This window comes from Phytophthora cinnamomi (genome assembly GCF_018691715.1).
Source record: "Phytophthora cinnamomi strain GKB4 chromosome Unknown Contig117, whole genome shotgun sequence".
NCBI lineage: Eukaryota > Oomycota > Peronosporomycetes > Peronosporales > Peronosporaceae > Phytophthora > Phytophthora cinnamomi.
This window is the reverse complement of record NW_027151050.1, coordinates 808,052-823,806: the sequence shown is the minus strand read 5'-3', so window position 1 is coordinate 823,806 and position 15,755 is coordinate 808,052. Positions and strand designations below refer to the sequence as shown.

The window sequence follows — 15,755 nt, the reverse complement described above, 5'->3', positions numbered from 1 at the left end:
TGCCCTCCATCAGCTTACTCAGCGGCCTCCCACTGCGACACAACGTCGCTGGAGATGGTGCCGCAGCTGAAGTCGAAGTCGTCCGCGCCAAGGGCAAGGACCTTGACACCGTAGTCCTGGTCGATGATGGTCACGTACGTGGCGGGGCCGTCCGTGGGGCGCTTGGCGAACTGGTCGTTGCCAGGGTTGTACTTGCCGTCGTAGAAGTAGTAGTGCGTAGCCACGTAGCTCGTGTCCTTCTCCAGCACTTCGGCAATGTCGAGCTCACCGCAGCCTCCGGCGGGGCCCGTGCCACGGCAGTTGCAGCCGTACTGGCCCGAGTGGGTCACCTGGTCGGGTAGCATCCACACGGCGGGCACGTTGGGAGTTCCGCCCTCGGCCATGGTCACCTTGGTCAGGAAGATCTTCTTGCCGCCGGTCCAGCCCTGGAAGGCCGTACCATCCGTGTCATACGCGCCCTCGCACTGGGCGTCGACTCCACACTGCTTGTCAGTCATGATGTGCACCTCCGCGCCCGTGTTTTCCGAGGCCAGGATCGACTTGCCCGGGTTCGAGGCCGACGCCAGGGTGCCGCCGAAGGGCGTGGACTGCTTGGCGACGCCCGTGCCGTCGGCCTTGCAGAAGCCCTCGGGCGAGCCGGCGCCCGTGTAGTCCACGTTCTCGTTGTTGAGGAACACCATGTTGGTGGCGGCGCCGCCGTTCTCGTAGTCCGAGACCTTGCACCACGTGCCGTTGGTGCCGTCGAACACGGCGATGTTGTGGATGGTCATCGGGCCGCGGAACGCGACCGTGACGCCCGTGTCGAAGGGCGACACGGGGCTCGACGTGGTCACCGTCGACTTGGAGCACGACGCGATGTTGGTCACCTGGTCGTACGATCCGGGGCCGCCGCAGTTGGCGCCCGTGTACGAGTACGCGCTGGAGACCGTGCCAGCCGTGGTCTGCTCGCCGCCGGCGATGGTCGACTGCTGCGTGGTCGACTGCTGCGTGGCGTCCGAGCCGGCAGCGGAGGTGCTGCTCTGCTGCTGCTGCTGCTGAGTAGTGTCATCCTGCGTCACGGGCGCCTCCGTCTCCGTGGACGGAGCTTCGGTGGTCTGGGCCACAGGGGCCTCAGTTGCAGGGGCCTCAGTCGCCGGAGAGGCGGGAGCCTCCGTCGCCGGAGAGGCGGGAGCCTCCGTCGCCGGCAGGGGGGCTGGGGTGACGGCGGGGGCAGGGTCCATATCGCAGAGCTTGCCGGCGCCAGCCGACACGGCGCTTGCCATGGCCGCGGCCATCAAGAACATGCCATACACCTTCATGGTGCTCAGTTAGCAGGGTGGGGCAGGGCGGCACAGTACTGTATCTGCTTGCGGCACGCGAAGCAAATTGTCGAGTGAGACAGCGGGAAAGGCTGGGCTCCGCAACTTGCCCCTCAAGCGTATCAAAAGACTGGATAAGAACCAGAAGAAGGCGGGCTGAGGAACCCAGGCATAGGGCTTGGGCGAATGTGCAGAGGTGAGCACGAACAGACAAGCAAGACGTGCAGTCCGTGCCGCCAGTCGATAGAGCAGCCAAGTGAGGGGGGGGAACAAAGGTACATGTAACATGCACTTGCGCTGTCCGAGACCATGTGCTGGCCGCGTGCAAAGGCGGGCATGCATCTGGTCCTTTGTGTACTACATACATGTACAGTATGGGGCGCGACTAGACAACCGCGGACACTGAAAGGGATTTGTCCTCTCGGAAGACAGAAAACCGGCTACCGGATCCGTCTCTCTCCGCGCGTGTGGACACCGAGGCTGCATGGCTACATTTTCCGCCCGCGCGAGGGGACGGCTGCGGCGGTGCGTTGCAGTGTGCAGTCCGCTCTCGGCAGGGTTCTATGCTGCATGGTCAGAATCAACGGCGAGGGCATCGTCACGACGGACGGGTGCTCGAATCTCAGACGGAGGCTATCCCCGGGGGCAACCGTAAACCGTATGACAAGGTTGTGATCCTTGAGTTTGCTGGCTGACTGCATCGGAGAGAGCTGCGTCAGGAATGGGAGCGCTGGCGCGAGGCGCAGCGCCAGCTTGGGACATTCTGGCGATTCGAGCACGCCAACGCACTGATTTGCCAGCATCCCCGCGAGGTTTGAGCCACCGGAGCCCTGGATCTCGGGTGTATGTTGAGCTGACCTCTCACACCGAGAGATACAGCCTGCTATATGTGTATAACAGTCGCGGATTGCAAGTCATTAGTCACGCCCCCCTCTGCCAAGTCTCCTCCTCCAAGGGCGGCGGTGGCTCCGTGGGTGCTGGCTGCGGTGCCGAAGCGCGATCGTACGCGGAGCTTTTCGCAAGTCGTCAATGCTGTACGACGTGTGCACGACGTGCTGAAAAGGCTCCTCCTCTGCAACGCGGACAATTCGAGCGGCCTCGCGACGCGATACCGCGAATCGGACGCGGTTTTGCTAGACGTCAAGTTGAAGTGACGCGCAAAGCGAACATGAAAGATTTACCGATGAGTCGTCGAAGACCAGACATCATGTATGATACATGTGCACCAGAAGCTAAATGGTATCGCATTTGCATCATACTCGTAGAGATAAGAACTCTACGTATGGATAAACCATCAGCGTCTACAGGTGACGAGCACGAACGCTCGCCAGCGCCTCCTTCTCCGGAATCTGCACCTTGTAGTCCACTGCAGCGTCAATGCGAGCCTTGATCTCGGGCGTGATCTTGTCCACGAAGTTGATAGCTTCCAGGTTTTCGTCCAGTTGGTTTCTACTGCGCGCTCCCAGCATCACGGTGGACGCGTTGGGGTTCGACACGCACCAGGCAATGGACATCTGCGCGAGCGAGCAGCCCAGCTCGTCCGCGATCTTCTGCAACTCAAATGTCTTGATGACGCGGTCACGGAAGTCCGGCACCATCTTGTTGTAGAACTCCGTCGAGAAACGCGAGCCTTCGGGCGTGCCAGTGGTGTACTTGCCGGACAGAACACCATAACCCAGCGGCGAGTACGTCGTCAAACCCAGTTTGTACTTCTTGAAAAGATCCAGGAAACCATACTCCACGCGAGGACGGTCGAAGATGTTGTACTTCGGCTGCTCCACCACAGGGCGAATCAAACCCAAGCGATCCGCGATCTCGCACGCCTCCTGGATGTCCGCAGGCATCCACTGGCTGGTTCCCCAGTAGAAGGCCCATCCCTGCTCGATGACATAGTTCATGGCACGGACGGTCTCCTCAATGGGAGTAAAGTCATCGGCGCGGTGGCAAAAAACGACATCCACGTACTCGAGCTGAAGCCGCTTGAGCGATGCCTTCAGCCCTTCAACGATATGCTTGCGACTCAATCCCTGATCGTTCGGACCAGTCTTGGTGCCAACGTGGATCTTCGTAGAGATGACGAGGTCCTCACGCGACCAGACTTCTTCCTTGATGCCTTTTTGGATGGCTCGGCCCACGATCTCCTCGGACTTGCCTCCAATGTAACACTCGGCGTTGTCGTAGTAGTTGACGCCCTGCTTGAAAGCGTGAGTCATGATGTCGTACCAGGCAGCGTCGGAGCATCGGTCGTCCCAGGTCATCCAGGCACCAAGGGAGATCTTGGAAACCAAAAGACCAGAGTTTCCGAGGAAGCGGTATGTCATCTTGGCAGGGGCGGCGGGACTCATGGTTGGTATTCGCAGTCTTGTTACTCGGGAGGGATATTGGAAAATGAAGTGCTATCCAGGTACACCCGCTTCGAAGCCGTCGTTGAAGCTTGAATCTGTTGATGTAGTGGAGCGTGTACATGGCAGTTGATGCGCCACAATATTATGCAGTTGTCGGGATTATGAAGGCCAGTTTTGCCGTGACATGCAATAATATTGACGCGGTGCGGGTCGCAGTCAAAAAAAAGAGGTCGCAGAAAGAGAACCCGCCAATCAAACGACCCCTCACCTCTTTTTGCATGTTCACTCCCAACAAGAGGTAGTGGAGCTCTTTTTCTGTTATAGACACGCATTGACATATCTATCGTAACGTTTGTCATTCTCTCCCGTCACGAATCCAGACGACACGACTCTGACATGCGCAGCGACCTCGATATGTGTGCTTGCCGCCGCCGTCTCCGACAAACGCACGTGGCCCGAGCCTCCGCAACACCAGTATACCGTGCCGCGAGCTGACTGGGATATGATTCGGTCCCAACAAGTCTTCTCCGTGGGCTGGTTCTGACGGCATATACGCTGCACTCGTAGGCTTCTTCTGCGCGGCTGGCCATGCTTAACTGTGAGCAAAAGTTACACTGACTCGCATGTGAATTTCTTAAGGGAAATGCGAAAATGTGCTGTGACCCAACCTCCACTTTATTAGCTATAAAAAAGCCAAAAAGAGAAGAGGTGCGACCCGCCCCTAATAAAAAGTTGACCAGTCACAATTCGTACCTAACTGGACAGCAAAAAATTAAAAGATAAAACACTCGCAGAAAGCGAACACAACTTTATTTTATTGCTTTTTACATTAGCGTTCCGACAATATACAATATGTTAAAATTGAAAATCAATATTGAGGTCCCACGTCCCAAATAAAATCGCGGATTTCGGGGGTCTGGAAATGGAGATATTTTTTTCGGTCGATGTAACGCAACGAGTCCTTAACATTTTATAGTGATCAATAGCTTAAAAGAAGCGCAGCTTTCATTTCATGCGGTTAAATCGCGATTCGTACTTAGGTTCGTAAACATCTTTTGGTTTGACGCGGTTTCATAAACTATTGATGAGACAACGTGCCTCCGCTATAAAGATTATGCGCTTCAGCACTTCACGTTGAAGTGTTCACGGCCTTTCATATGTCGGGCTCTCCGATGAGAGTGAGTTATTCAAAAACGAAGTGAACAACCTCCATAAGTTTGAAAAAAAATTTGGCATGCATTGTATGATCTGGTTCATTTTGATTTGATTTGATTGCAGCTTTTTTTACGGATGACTTTTTCTAAGTCGGACAAGGGCAAGCTCCCCAATCATCAGCCTATAAGTGGCGACCACGAATCGCACCAAGAGCTTCCTTTTCCGGTATCTGCACCTTGTAGTCCACTGCAGCGTCAATGCGAGCCTTGATCTCCAGCGTGATCTTGTCCACGAAGTTGATCGCTCCCAGGTTCTCATCGAGCTGGTTTCTCGACCGTGCACCAAGCATCACCGTCGACACATTGGGGTTCGACACGCACCAGGCGATGGACATCTGCGCGAGCGAGCAGCCTAGCTCATCTGCAACTTTCGACAGCTCAACCGTCTTTACAACACGATCACGATAGTCCGGGACCATCTTGTCGTAGGTCTGAGCAGATGAGAAGCGCGAGCCCTCGGGAGTGCTGCTGATGTATTTGCCGGTCAAAAGACCATAACCCAGCGGCGAGTACGTCGTCAAACCCAGTTTGTACTTCTTGAAAAGATCCAGGAAACCATACTCCACGCGAGGACGGTCGAAGATGTTGTACTTCGGCTGCTCCACCACAGGGCGAATCAAACCCAAGCGATCCGCGATCTCGCACGCCTCCTGGATGTCCGCGGGCATCCACTGGCTGGTTCCCCAGTAGAAGGCCCATCCCTGCTCGATGACATAGTTCATGGCGCGGACGGTCTCTTCGATGGGAGTAAAGTCATCTGGACGATGGCAGAAGACAACGTCGACATAGTCGAGTTGGAGTCGTTTGAGCGATGCTTTGAGCCCTTCAACAATGTGCTTGCGGCCGAGTCCTTGATCGTTGGGGCCTTCTTTCGTGCCGATGCAGATTTTGGTCGAAATGACCAGGTCTTCACGTGACCACACTCCTTCCTTGATGCCCTTCTGAATTGCACGGCCGACGATCTCCTCAGACTCCCCGCACATGTACATCTCTGCGTTGTCGTAGTAATTAACCCCGCACTTGAAGGCGTGGGTCATGAGGTCGTACCAAGTGTCGTCCGTACAGCGTTCATCTTTCCTCATCCAGGCACCAAGGGAGATCTTGGAAACCAAAAGACCAGAGTTTCCGAGGAAGCGGTATGTCATCTTGGCAGGGGCGGCGGGACTCATGGTTGGTATTCGCAGTCTTGTTACTCGGGAGGGATATTGGAAAGTGAAGTGCTATCCAGGTACACCCGCTTCGAAGCCGTCGTTGAAGCTTGAATCTGTTGATGTAGTGGAGCGTGTACATGGCAGTTGATGCGCCACAATATTATGCAGTTGTCGAGATTATGAAGGCCAGTTTTGCCGTGACATGCAATAATATTGACGCGGTCTCATAATATGAGACCGCGTCAAACAAAAAAAAGTTGACCAGTCACAATTCGTACCTAACTGGACAGCAAAAAATTAAAAGATAAAACACTCGCAGAAAGCGAGCACAACTTTATTTTATTGCTTTTTACATTAGCGTTCCGACAATATACAATATGTGAACCCTTTCGCGGTGGAAAGGCGCATATCTCGCCCTTTAACACCTTTTTTAAATTGCGGTGAAAAAGCACTGCATTAAAGGGCGCATGCTGCGTCCTTTAAGCAGTTCACCTACCTAGTTTTGTTACTGCCAGTCACAGTTTAGTATGTGGAGGGCTAGGTGTAATTTTAGAACGAGTTTCGGTCATATATTCTGTTTAAGGCATAATCAGCAAATAGACCACCGCGGAAAACAAGGCAGCCGTGTCATTCTTGTCAACCGAAGTAACTTCGACGTTCCGGCCTCGTCTACGGCAGATACGATGGCTCAGCCTGCGACACATGCTGCACCCTTTCATTCATCAGACTATCAATTAAAGTGTGGCATGCTGAACGATATGCTCGACATCATCGATCTTGAGAATAAGTACGTGATTGAGTACTTCGATCATGCAGAAAATTGCAGAGTTTTTGACATCATTGCTCTAGAAAACCTGACGGTGTCGTTCGTGACCACGTCGGGGGCTTTGACCTCGTGTATCGTGACGGAAATGTTGTCAAGAAGAGCGAAAGTTGCATGTACACGACGTTCCTAGGCGCGGACTGGCAGCGAACTGCAGCAAAGCGATCGGGCACAGGCAGTACGCAATCGTGATTTCCTGATAGGACAGCTAGCACGGTCTAAGCGCTAATGGTAGCTGCAGTTAAGGATTTCTATCGAAGTTGCTACTACCTCCGTTCGGAAATAGATGCCCATTTGTTTTTTTTTTCGCGCAGCGCTCCGCCTCGTTCATTTTCCTGATTATAAAATTGTGGGAGGGCTGGAGATCAAGAGTTGACACTAAGCAAGGCACAGTCCAGAGAGGTGCAGGAGTTCTTGTTCCGCCGCACTACATACACAAAAATGCATCTAAGGTCTCACTACATACTTGAGGGGCACTTGATTTGGCTTCGGGTGCTACGAGAATCCCACTTGCTGCGATGGATAGCAGGGAGGCGCTCTCATTGGCGAGAGATGTTGCATCGCATGGCAATGACGTTGGAAGACTGTCCATTCGCATCAGTTTATCCTTATGCAAATGTCCGAGCCGGTAATCATTTCCACCATTAGACTTCATGATATGCTCCATGGGCGCTGGCAGCGGGAAGCGCGAGTCCTCCGTTCAAGCGTCGCTCTCAGCCTTCGCCTCACGCTCATCGTCAGCAACCGAGCCCTCCATCGTCGTCGGATCCCGCATCGCTTCCAGTACACGACGCGCGCCAAGTCGAGCGTGGGCCACGTAGCGCATGTACAAGCGAAACACGGGGGGAATCGGTCCGGGCACGAAAGGCGGGCGCTCCTCGTCCATCCAGGAGAACTCCAGCGGCAGCCTCAGGTTCAGCTCCATCGTCTCCGTCGAATCCGTCGAATCAGGCGTTCCAGGCCTCGGCGCAGCAGCGTCAGCGCGTGGCGTCGGCGAGGTGGGGGACGAGAGTCGTCCGGGCGGTTGGCAGGGGAAGCGGGGCGGCGGTCCATCTTGCACTCTTTCTTGACTTGACCACAGCTGCTACTCGATCTCCCATCGAGTTGATTCTACGCTTCCAAAGCGCTCGACAACTTGGCGGCCCACGTGGAAGTATATTGCAACCCGGACGATCTCCCCACGTGTAAGCACGCCTCCTACGCTGCGAAGCAGTAGGGTTTTCCAGACGGCCTGGCGTTCACTATCCGTAATCTCCCTCATCCACCAACTTTCGAATTGAACCCAAAGCCAGTGTGCGGGGGGCAGTGTGCGGTGGCCAGTGAGCGGGGGAAAGCGCGGGAGATTCAGAATTCAAATCCGATCGGTTTAGAAGGGGAATTATGTTGAGTAGGCTGAAATATGATTGGAAACGGTCATCTACAAGTATTTCCGAACGGAGGTAGTAGCAGCGATCCGAGAGCAGCGTTGGCGGCAAAGATGGTGGCATCGGAGCCGAACTGCTTCACATGTCGGGTGTTGCATAAGTTCGAGGCGGAGCGCTGCAGAATTTTTTTTTTAGAAATGCTCATTATTTTCCGAACAGAGGTAGTACTAGTAAAACCACGTATTCATTAGTTTAAGTAAAATAGGGTTACATGAATAATCGCGTGTCCATTTTGTTTATGAAAAACCGCTCGCAGCACCCTAGAAATAGACTGAGGGCACCTTTGTTGCGATCTTGGACTTGAACACCAAGTGATGGCTGATGTGACCTGCGAAGAAGCGAAACAACAAATTCGTCAGAACCAAACTAGAACTACAGACAGAAATTTCAATACCTCTTTGTTGTCACTTGCAGACTGAGCAAGCAGCACAGGTGATGCTCAAGCCAGTCGCCTTGGATAACCATTACCACTGACAGTAACACCAGTAGTATGGTTACCCGACATCGCCAGATAGCTTGCCCCCGGCAGTAACACCAGCAGCATCGCGACCACCTGTAGCTGAATGCTCATCTTGGAGGTGGTGTGTGTGTGTGTGTGGGGGGGGATTGTCATACACCATTGGTTCGTATTAGGGGGTTTCAGTTCTCCGATTTGCCGCCGTCTTTAGGTCCGATTTCTCGCGCGAACGGCGCCAAAAATCGACCGCGAGAGATCAGCCAAACCGACCGTCCTCTGAGGCGGACGGTTCGAAAGATATCTCTTCATGTCGAAAGGTCACTTTCCCGCGCAGCAAGCCTCATTCAAATTTTGCGCGCGCCCAGCATCAAGGTCATGGCGCGCAAGTCCAGTGCGAATGCGGCGGCATCGCCTAGGCCGCAGCAACAGATGGCAGCAGCGACGAAGATGCCGAAGAAGACGGCTAAGTATGTGCACACAACGGAGCAGCAATCCCTCGCTATGGTTGAGTGGCTCGAGGTGTCCAGCAACTACAAGATAATTGTGGGGGAATCCACTTCAGGCAAGGGTGTTTCTCACGGCGTCGGCGTTACGAAGATCGAAGGCTTCAAGCGAATGGCAGCCGCAGTGAATCGTGCGACTATCAGCTCGATGAAAAAGGCCGGGGTTTACGACGCCACCCTGGCAGAGCCGTGGACTGCTCAAGTCTGCCAAAGTCGCTGGAAGTCTTACTTTAGCCGCTACAGGAACACACGCGACAAGCTCCTTTTGCAGACCGGCTTTGGCATCACTGATGAAATTTATGCCCTTGGCTACACCCTTCGTGATGCTGTTGAGAAGGCGTGCCCTCATTACTATCGTCTGAACAACATTTTTGGTGATCGGTCGAAGGTCGAGCCTAACCCACACACCACGGCGCCCGCCAGCGAAGAAAGTGGAGATGATAACGACGACGCAGATGCCTGGGACTTTGGTGTGGATGCAAGTCTCCCTGGTAATGAAGAGGTTTCAGCGAGCACGGACGAAGAAGCCACGCCAGCTAAGAGCAACGTCACACCTCCCTCGTCTGAATTCAGCGTCCCCGATGGTTTGCCAGAGATGGATCTTGCCGCAGCTATCATCGACGCGTCCTCCGCGACGGCAACGGTTCAGGCCGCCGAGTCCCCCGCCACACCAAGTACCCAAGCCACCGCGGCCTCATCGACAAGTGCCGAAGCCGCCGCTCCAAGACGCAATGCTTCCTCACGACCATCGCTCCCTTCTCTTGCTTCTGGCGACAACCCCGTCAGCCCTCGAAGCGGTGATGCTCGCGGTGTGGAAAAGGCAGAGAACGCAAAGCGCCGTGACTTCGCAAGTATATACACGGAGGCCTCCGAGAAACGCCTCGAGTTCAGTGAGAAGCGCATGCGGCAAGACCTAGCTTTCAAAGAAAAGAAACTGGAGCAAGACGATCGATTTCGTCGCCAGGAGATCGAGCAGAGAGAGAGCGCGACCGTCTCCAGCGCTCCGCCGACAAACGAGCCTAAGAAAAAACCAAGATGGCACTGCAACTTCTTCTGAGCGGGAAGCCACTCGCTGAAGTCAATGAGATCCTCAAGACCTTTTTTCCTGATTAGCACAGCCTAGTATACGTCGTAGCTAGGTCTGACTACGTAGCAGTGCATGTTTGAGTTGCTCGCGTTTGTTAAACCCAGACCGACGACTAGCGCTCTCCTCGAGTGTGATGTTTGCATTGTCTTCGTCGTCGGAATTACTCTCGTCTGTCCAAACATCGTCTAGCTCCAACACAATGTTATGAAGCATCGCGCATGCTAGCACATGATTATTTACCACATCGAAATCCTTTTTCTTCCGAAGCTGTGTTCGTATCCCTTTGAGAGACATCCAACGGTTCTTCCACCTCCCAATCGTGTTCTCCACCACTACGCGAGCGCTGCAATGAACTCGTTAAACGCTTTATTATCGGCCTCGAAAGCGGCGGGCTTTTTGTACGGCGTGATAACACTACGCGAAACTGCGTATCCCGAGTCTCCAAGTAGATATTGATCATTAACAAAGTACCTGGCGGGGCGTTGCAAGACTGGTGACTTAGCAAACACTGTCGAGTCCACGCATGATCCTGGCCACCCCGTGTATATCATAAGAATGCGCTTGTCCTCATTGCATACAACTTGCACATTCAGCGAGTAGCGAGCCTTTCGATTAAAGTGAAGAGCGACGTCGATGTGTGGCTTTTGATCGAAGCAAATATGCGTACCGTCCACCATGCCAATCACTCCAGGTAGCCCGTACCGCTCGCGGTGAAAAGCAGAGGAAACCTCGAGTTCGTGCAAAGGCGGCCATCTGCCGAAGGCGAAGTAGTGGCGCAGCAGCGCCCGTCGCACGCGCCTCACATACGTAGTAACCGTGTCAGACCCCACGCCACAGTGCCGCACGATTCTCCAATTGGAATTTCCATTGCCACAAGCCCCAAACCACTCGAGGGCAACAGCAAGCTGGATGCTAACAACTCCTTGCGGCTTCGTGCCACGCTGCTCAAAGCGCGCGTCGCCCCGAATAAGCTACCAGAAAAACCCAAACGTATGCTTTGTGACGCGCAGGGACTTCATGAATTCATCATCCCGGAGGTCAAACACAAGTCTTTGGTGAGCATTGGAACGATCTACGTTCGACCTCTCCCCGAGGTAGCGATGCACGCGCACCCAACAGCACAAGTCCTGGAGTTCATCAAGCTCGTCTTCATTCTCGTCGAGTTCGTCGAACTCCGCGAGAAGGACCTGGCAAAAGGTCGCACTGGACAGCGACCGAAGCAGCTGTGCACGCTCCGACTGCGGCGTTTAGCACGACCTGCGCAGCATTGTTAGTAGGACTTTTATGAGCAACCGACGCGCGCTACTGACCTCGAAGGAGGGGGGGGGGGGCGCTGAGTAGATATCCCCGCACTAAGTAGATGCACCAGCGCGCCGCTTGGACTTCTCGCGATAAATCCGACAAGCTATCAGAAGAGTGACCGAGTTTTGGTCTGATTTTGCGGGCTGATCTTTCGGCAAGAAAATCGAGGACTGAAACCCCCTATTGGGGAATGAGAGGGGAAACACGCGGCGACCGATCGCTTCGGCATCAATCGTTCTTTCAGGAAAGCGCGGGTGGAACCTCATCTTGATTCGCCACGATCATTTGCTTGTGTAGGACGGCTTCGTTTGGAAAATGAAACGATAACGTTGAGTCGCCAAACGGGCTACAACAAATGAACTGTTTAGGTTGTTTATATGTTTGTATGGAAGGAGGAGGGGCGACATAGGAGAAACTGGCGTAATTACCCTGTAAAAACTGTAAACATATAAGAAAAACCTGATGTAATTACTCTCCGTAAAAACTCCTGCGATGGCTGTCATGACATCCGCTCATGTTTCGTACAAAGTATTCATTTATGTATGGTCGACACCCCATCCTCATTTGAATTTGTATGACTTCAAAATGGGTATAGTGGTTGTATCTAAAAATTCCATAAACGGTCCAATTACCCATTTTAGCTGTTCTTGAGGGGTGTCAACTATACATCATGTTTGGTTTTGTATGAAGAGCGCGTATCTATCAAAGTGACATCTTACCTCATAATACTGGTGGCTGATAGAAGTTTTGCCTTCGATCCCATGGTGATCACATTTGAAAATATTTCCTTGACCTTCTGCACTGCTGATGCAGAAAGCACATCTCTGAGAGTACTTTGGATCTGTTGCGCCACCACGTTATCTACGGTTGCCTTGCGTAAGAACGAGGCGTTTCTGGTGCGAAACCGGTAACAGGGAACTAACTCAGACCTGATGTGTCTGCTAACTAGTCGCCTGTTTGCATGCACCTAGAAACGGATACGTTTTGCTGATGAGCGCACCAAGACGATGGACTGGTCCATCTACGACGTGTTTGCAAGAGGGCGAAAACTTAAACTTTATGAACAACAAGGCGCAACAGTTTCGGCAATGGCTGGGTCTTGGGAAAATCTCTCGGGCGTCACTAGAGTTTCTCAACTTTGTTGCTTACCACAGGAACGTACCGCATCTTTTCTCTAAAATCATCATTGGGAAATATGACTCAACGTATCATAATCTCCTCTATGACAACACCACCGGCCGGTTAGTAGAATTGGCGATCAAGAACCGGACAGGTGGGGAGCTCAAGCAAGTCGAGGCTCCTCTACTCAAAGACGACATCGAGTAAGTAATATTGGGGGCTTCCGTTTCCTCAAGTGGATTCCACGTTATTGATATGCTTTCATGCTATTCCACCAGGTCGGTGGCTCTCACCTTCCTTCCAGCCCACCCGAATACATCTTCAGTCTCGGACACAGCAAACAGGTCCAACTCTTCCGCCAGCTCCTCCTCCTCGACGTCTTCAAGTTTATTCTCTTCGTGTTTCGTTTCGCCGCGGAACTCTCTCCAACGTCCGTAATAAATCGTTTCCTCCTCGAATATCTTCACCAATGTCTACTACTAGTATAAAAAAACAAAATAACACCAACAAAGAAACCACAGTCTGCGAATTTCCATGCAACCCAGCTTACCCTCAGGCACGACGACGCTGTCAGTACTTCTGAATTCACCGATCCCAACACCTTGCGCATGTGCTCACCGACTACACCCATGAATCCAACCACCTGTTAAGCCACCGCCACCTACACACCACCAGCGTTTTGAGGTACGGGTCCGTCCTGACGGCCGCTGCGGGGTCCTGCGGCGGCTGCTTGTCTTCGCTCTTGGCATCGTCCTCTTCGTCTTGTTCTTGGCCTCTGCGTGACTCTGGGCCTTGCGCTGGCGCTTGTCGCGGATATACTCGAGTATTTTCTTCTTCTGCTCCAGCGGCAGCGTCTTCCACGCGTTGGTCTGCGCGTTCAAAGGAGAGTTAGAGACAGGAGAGGAGGGTGGAGGGACTTCCAACGCTGCAGACACACCCACCTTTGTAGGGGTATTGGCGCTGGATGGCATGGAACGGCCGGTGCACCTGCTCTAGCAGTCGTGCCAGATCCTGCAGTCCGTAGTCGTCCTTGGCGCCTGGTGCGTCCTCCTCGGGGACACATTTCACCTATTTTTACAGCGCGTAATTACCATTTTGGCAGCATACAAACATACAGATAACACTCTTCTTTAGGCGACCTGAGCAATCCTCCTGAACACCCACTTCCAAAGAGCAGAGCGTCCTGAAAAGTCGATTAAGCCCCGAGACGACGAAGAACACAAAGAGAGCGAACGGCTTCAAGAGTTCGAAGCGTGCAACATGAGGCATGAAGACGAGAAAGTTTCACAAACTCAGTCACCATACTTGCACCACCGATCCACTCCTCGACCCAGAGCTGACGCGACGCCTGAAGACGAAGCGATTTCTCAAAAACAGTCACCGTACTCGCACCCACGATCCCAGCCTCTACCTAGCAAGGACGAGAAGCCTGAAGACGAGGAAATGTCACAAACGCAGTCGCCATACTCGCACCCTCGACCTCGCCTTCAACCCATATCTGACGAGAAGCTTGAAGACAAGGATTTTTCGCGAACCCAGCCGCTGTCGTATCCGCTTCCATACCCAGGGTGCCTCACGTGTGCAGAGGAAGTGAATCAATCGCCGGACGAACACGAAGCAAGCTATAGCTTTCCAGCTTTAAATACCACCTCGGGCAGAAAAAGCATGGGAGTTGGGCTAGAAGCAAAACTAGTTACGGCGAGGGAAAAGGTTCAGGAAGTGCTGGCTCACACTTACTATCCCTGGTTGGGTGAGTTCAACCCATGGCTTGTCGGATACAAGCCAGCCGACGCTGATGTCGCACTATTCGACTGTACAAAACTACGGGTTTTAGCGGTTCCAGCCGGTGTCGACATCGACGACTACTTCGTCGGCCTTTTTCTTCGAAAGCGCTACTTTGAGTCCCGCAAGAGATCAAACTATCATTCTTCCAAGAAGTCAAGCCCGGATGCACTTGCCGCATCATGGAACAGTTATGTTGTCGCAATGAGGCAATTCCGCGCGGATACAGTGAAGAAGATAAACAAGCTGGAGCAAGACTTCTACAACTATAGTATTGATGATGCCAAAATGTTGGTTCACCAGAAATCGATCGAGGAAGGAGTTCGATGCTGTCTACGTCGAGCGAATCAATGCCCTATGTGCTATACTGACGCTCCTCGCGCTTCTGGTCCAACTCGCAAAGCAAAAACGGGCGTATAAGCACAGTTCTGTATAACATGGTAGATAACTTCGAGCAACGCTGGATGGAGTATCTGCAGACTAAACGAGATGAAGCGTCGGCCGAGAAACAAACCAGGGATGAGCCGGAGATGTATCTCGCCCAAATAGATCAAGCATGCATAGAGCAGAATTTTCGCGACACGAACACCAAGGTTTTCAGCAATTACAAGATGAATCACAAACTGAAACGTGACATGAGAGCACTAGAGGAGCGAGAAACCCGTATGAAAGACTTGGTCGCGGAAAGATGAAGGAGGACATCAAAGACTTGCACAAGACCCTTGAAGACTCTGGTATTTCCCGTCGGCAGCGACTTTCGTATGTTTCGGTTTAACTGCAAGCGGTATTTGATGTAACCCAGATCGAAATAAACGTTTGCAGTTTCAACGATGTGCTGTTCGAAGTATTCCCCTCGACAGGTCACTTAGTTACCATACAATCACGGCCTCCTCCTCGCCAGACTCGTTCTCATCGTAGTAGAGTGCTCGACTTCACAGCCATCATGAACGTAGTACCATCCTAGCCCTCCGCGGCACCTCTAGCTCTATAGATCGCCTGATGTTGAGCTTTTTCCGAGCGGCGCGACCACGTCCTTACCGGCTCGCCCGGCGAGAAGCCAACGTGGTTGTCACGCCGACGGCACTGTTATCCGGCGCACACGTATTGTTGAAGCGTCCCGTTCTAGCTTTACATTTGACTCCTCGTGAATCTACGATGTTCGTCATGGCACTCGTTCACTCTGCCTCCGTTTGGTGAATAAGCTGCCTTCGGGCTACCCCAAACAGAACCAGGTTTTCATGCACCATCGC

The 15,755-nt window shown here is 53.0% G+C and overlaps 3 protein-coding genes across 3 annotated transcripts; all 3 read right to left on the bottom strand.

Annotated features, from left to right (window-relative positions):
* Positions 1 to 14: 14 nt before the first annotated feature.
* IUM83_10506 (putative GPI anchor protein) lies at positions 15 to 1,298 on the bottom strand (the record flags this gene model as incomplete). Its single annotated transcript, XM_067935017.1, has 1 exon — positions 15 to 1,298. The coding sequence occupies one exon, from the start codon at positions 1,296 to 1,298 to the stop codon at positions 15 to 17; it is 1,284 nt and encodes a 427-aa protein (XP_067781465.1).
* A 1,301-nt stretch (positions 1,299 to 2,599) lies between these two features.
* On the bottom strand, positions 2,600 to 3,643 carry IUM83_10505 (voltage-gated potassium channel subunit beta; the record flags this gene model as incomplete). Its single annotated transcript, XM_067935016.1, has 1 exon — positions 2,600 to 3,643. The coding sequence occupies one exon, from the start codon at positions 3,641 to 3,643 to the stop codon at positions 2,600 to 2,602; it is 1,044 nt and encodes a 347-aa protein (XP_067781351.1).
* Positions 3,644 to 4,979: 1,336 nt separating this feature from the next.
* On the bottom strand, positions 4,980 to 6,026 carry IUM83_10504 (voltage-gated potassium channel subunit beta; the record flags this gene model as incomplete). Its single annotated transcript, XM_067935015.1, has 1 exon — positions 4,980 to 6,026. The coding sequence occupies one exon, from the start codon at positions 6,024 to 6,026 to the stop codon at positions 4,980 to 4,982; it is 1,047 nt and encodes a 348-aa protein (XP_067781360.1).
* Between the last annotated feature and the right edge of the window lie 9,729 nt (positions 6,027 to 15,755).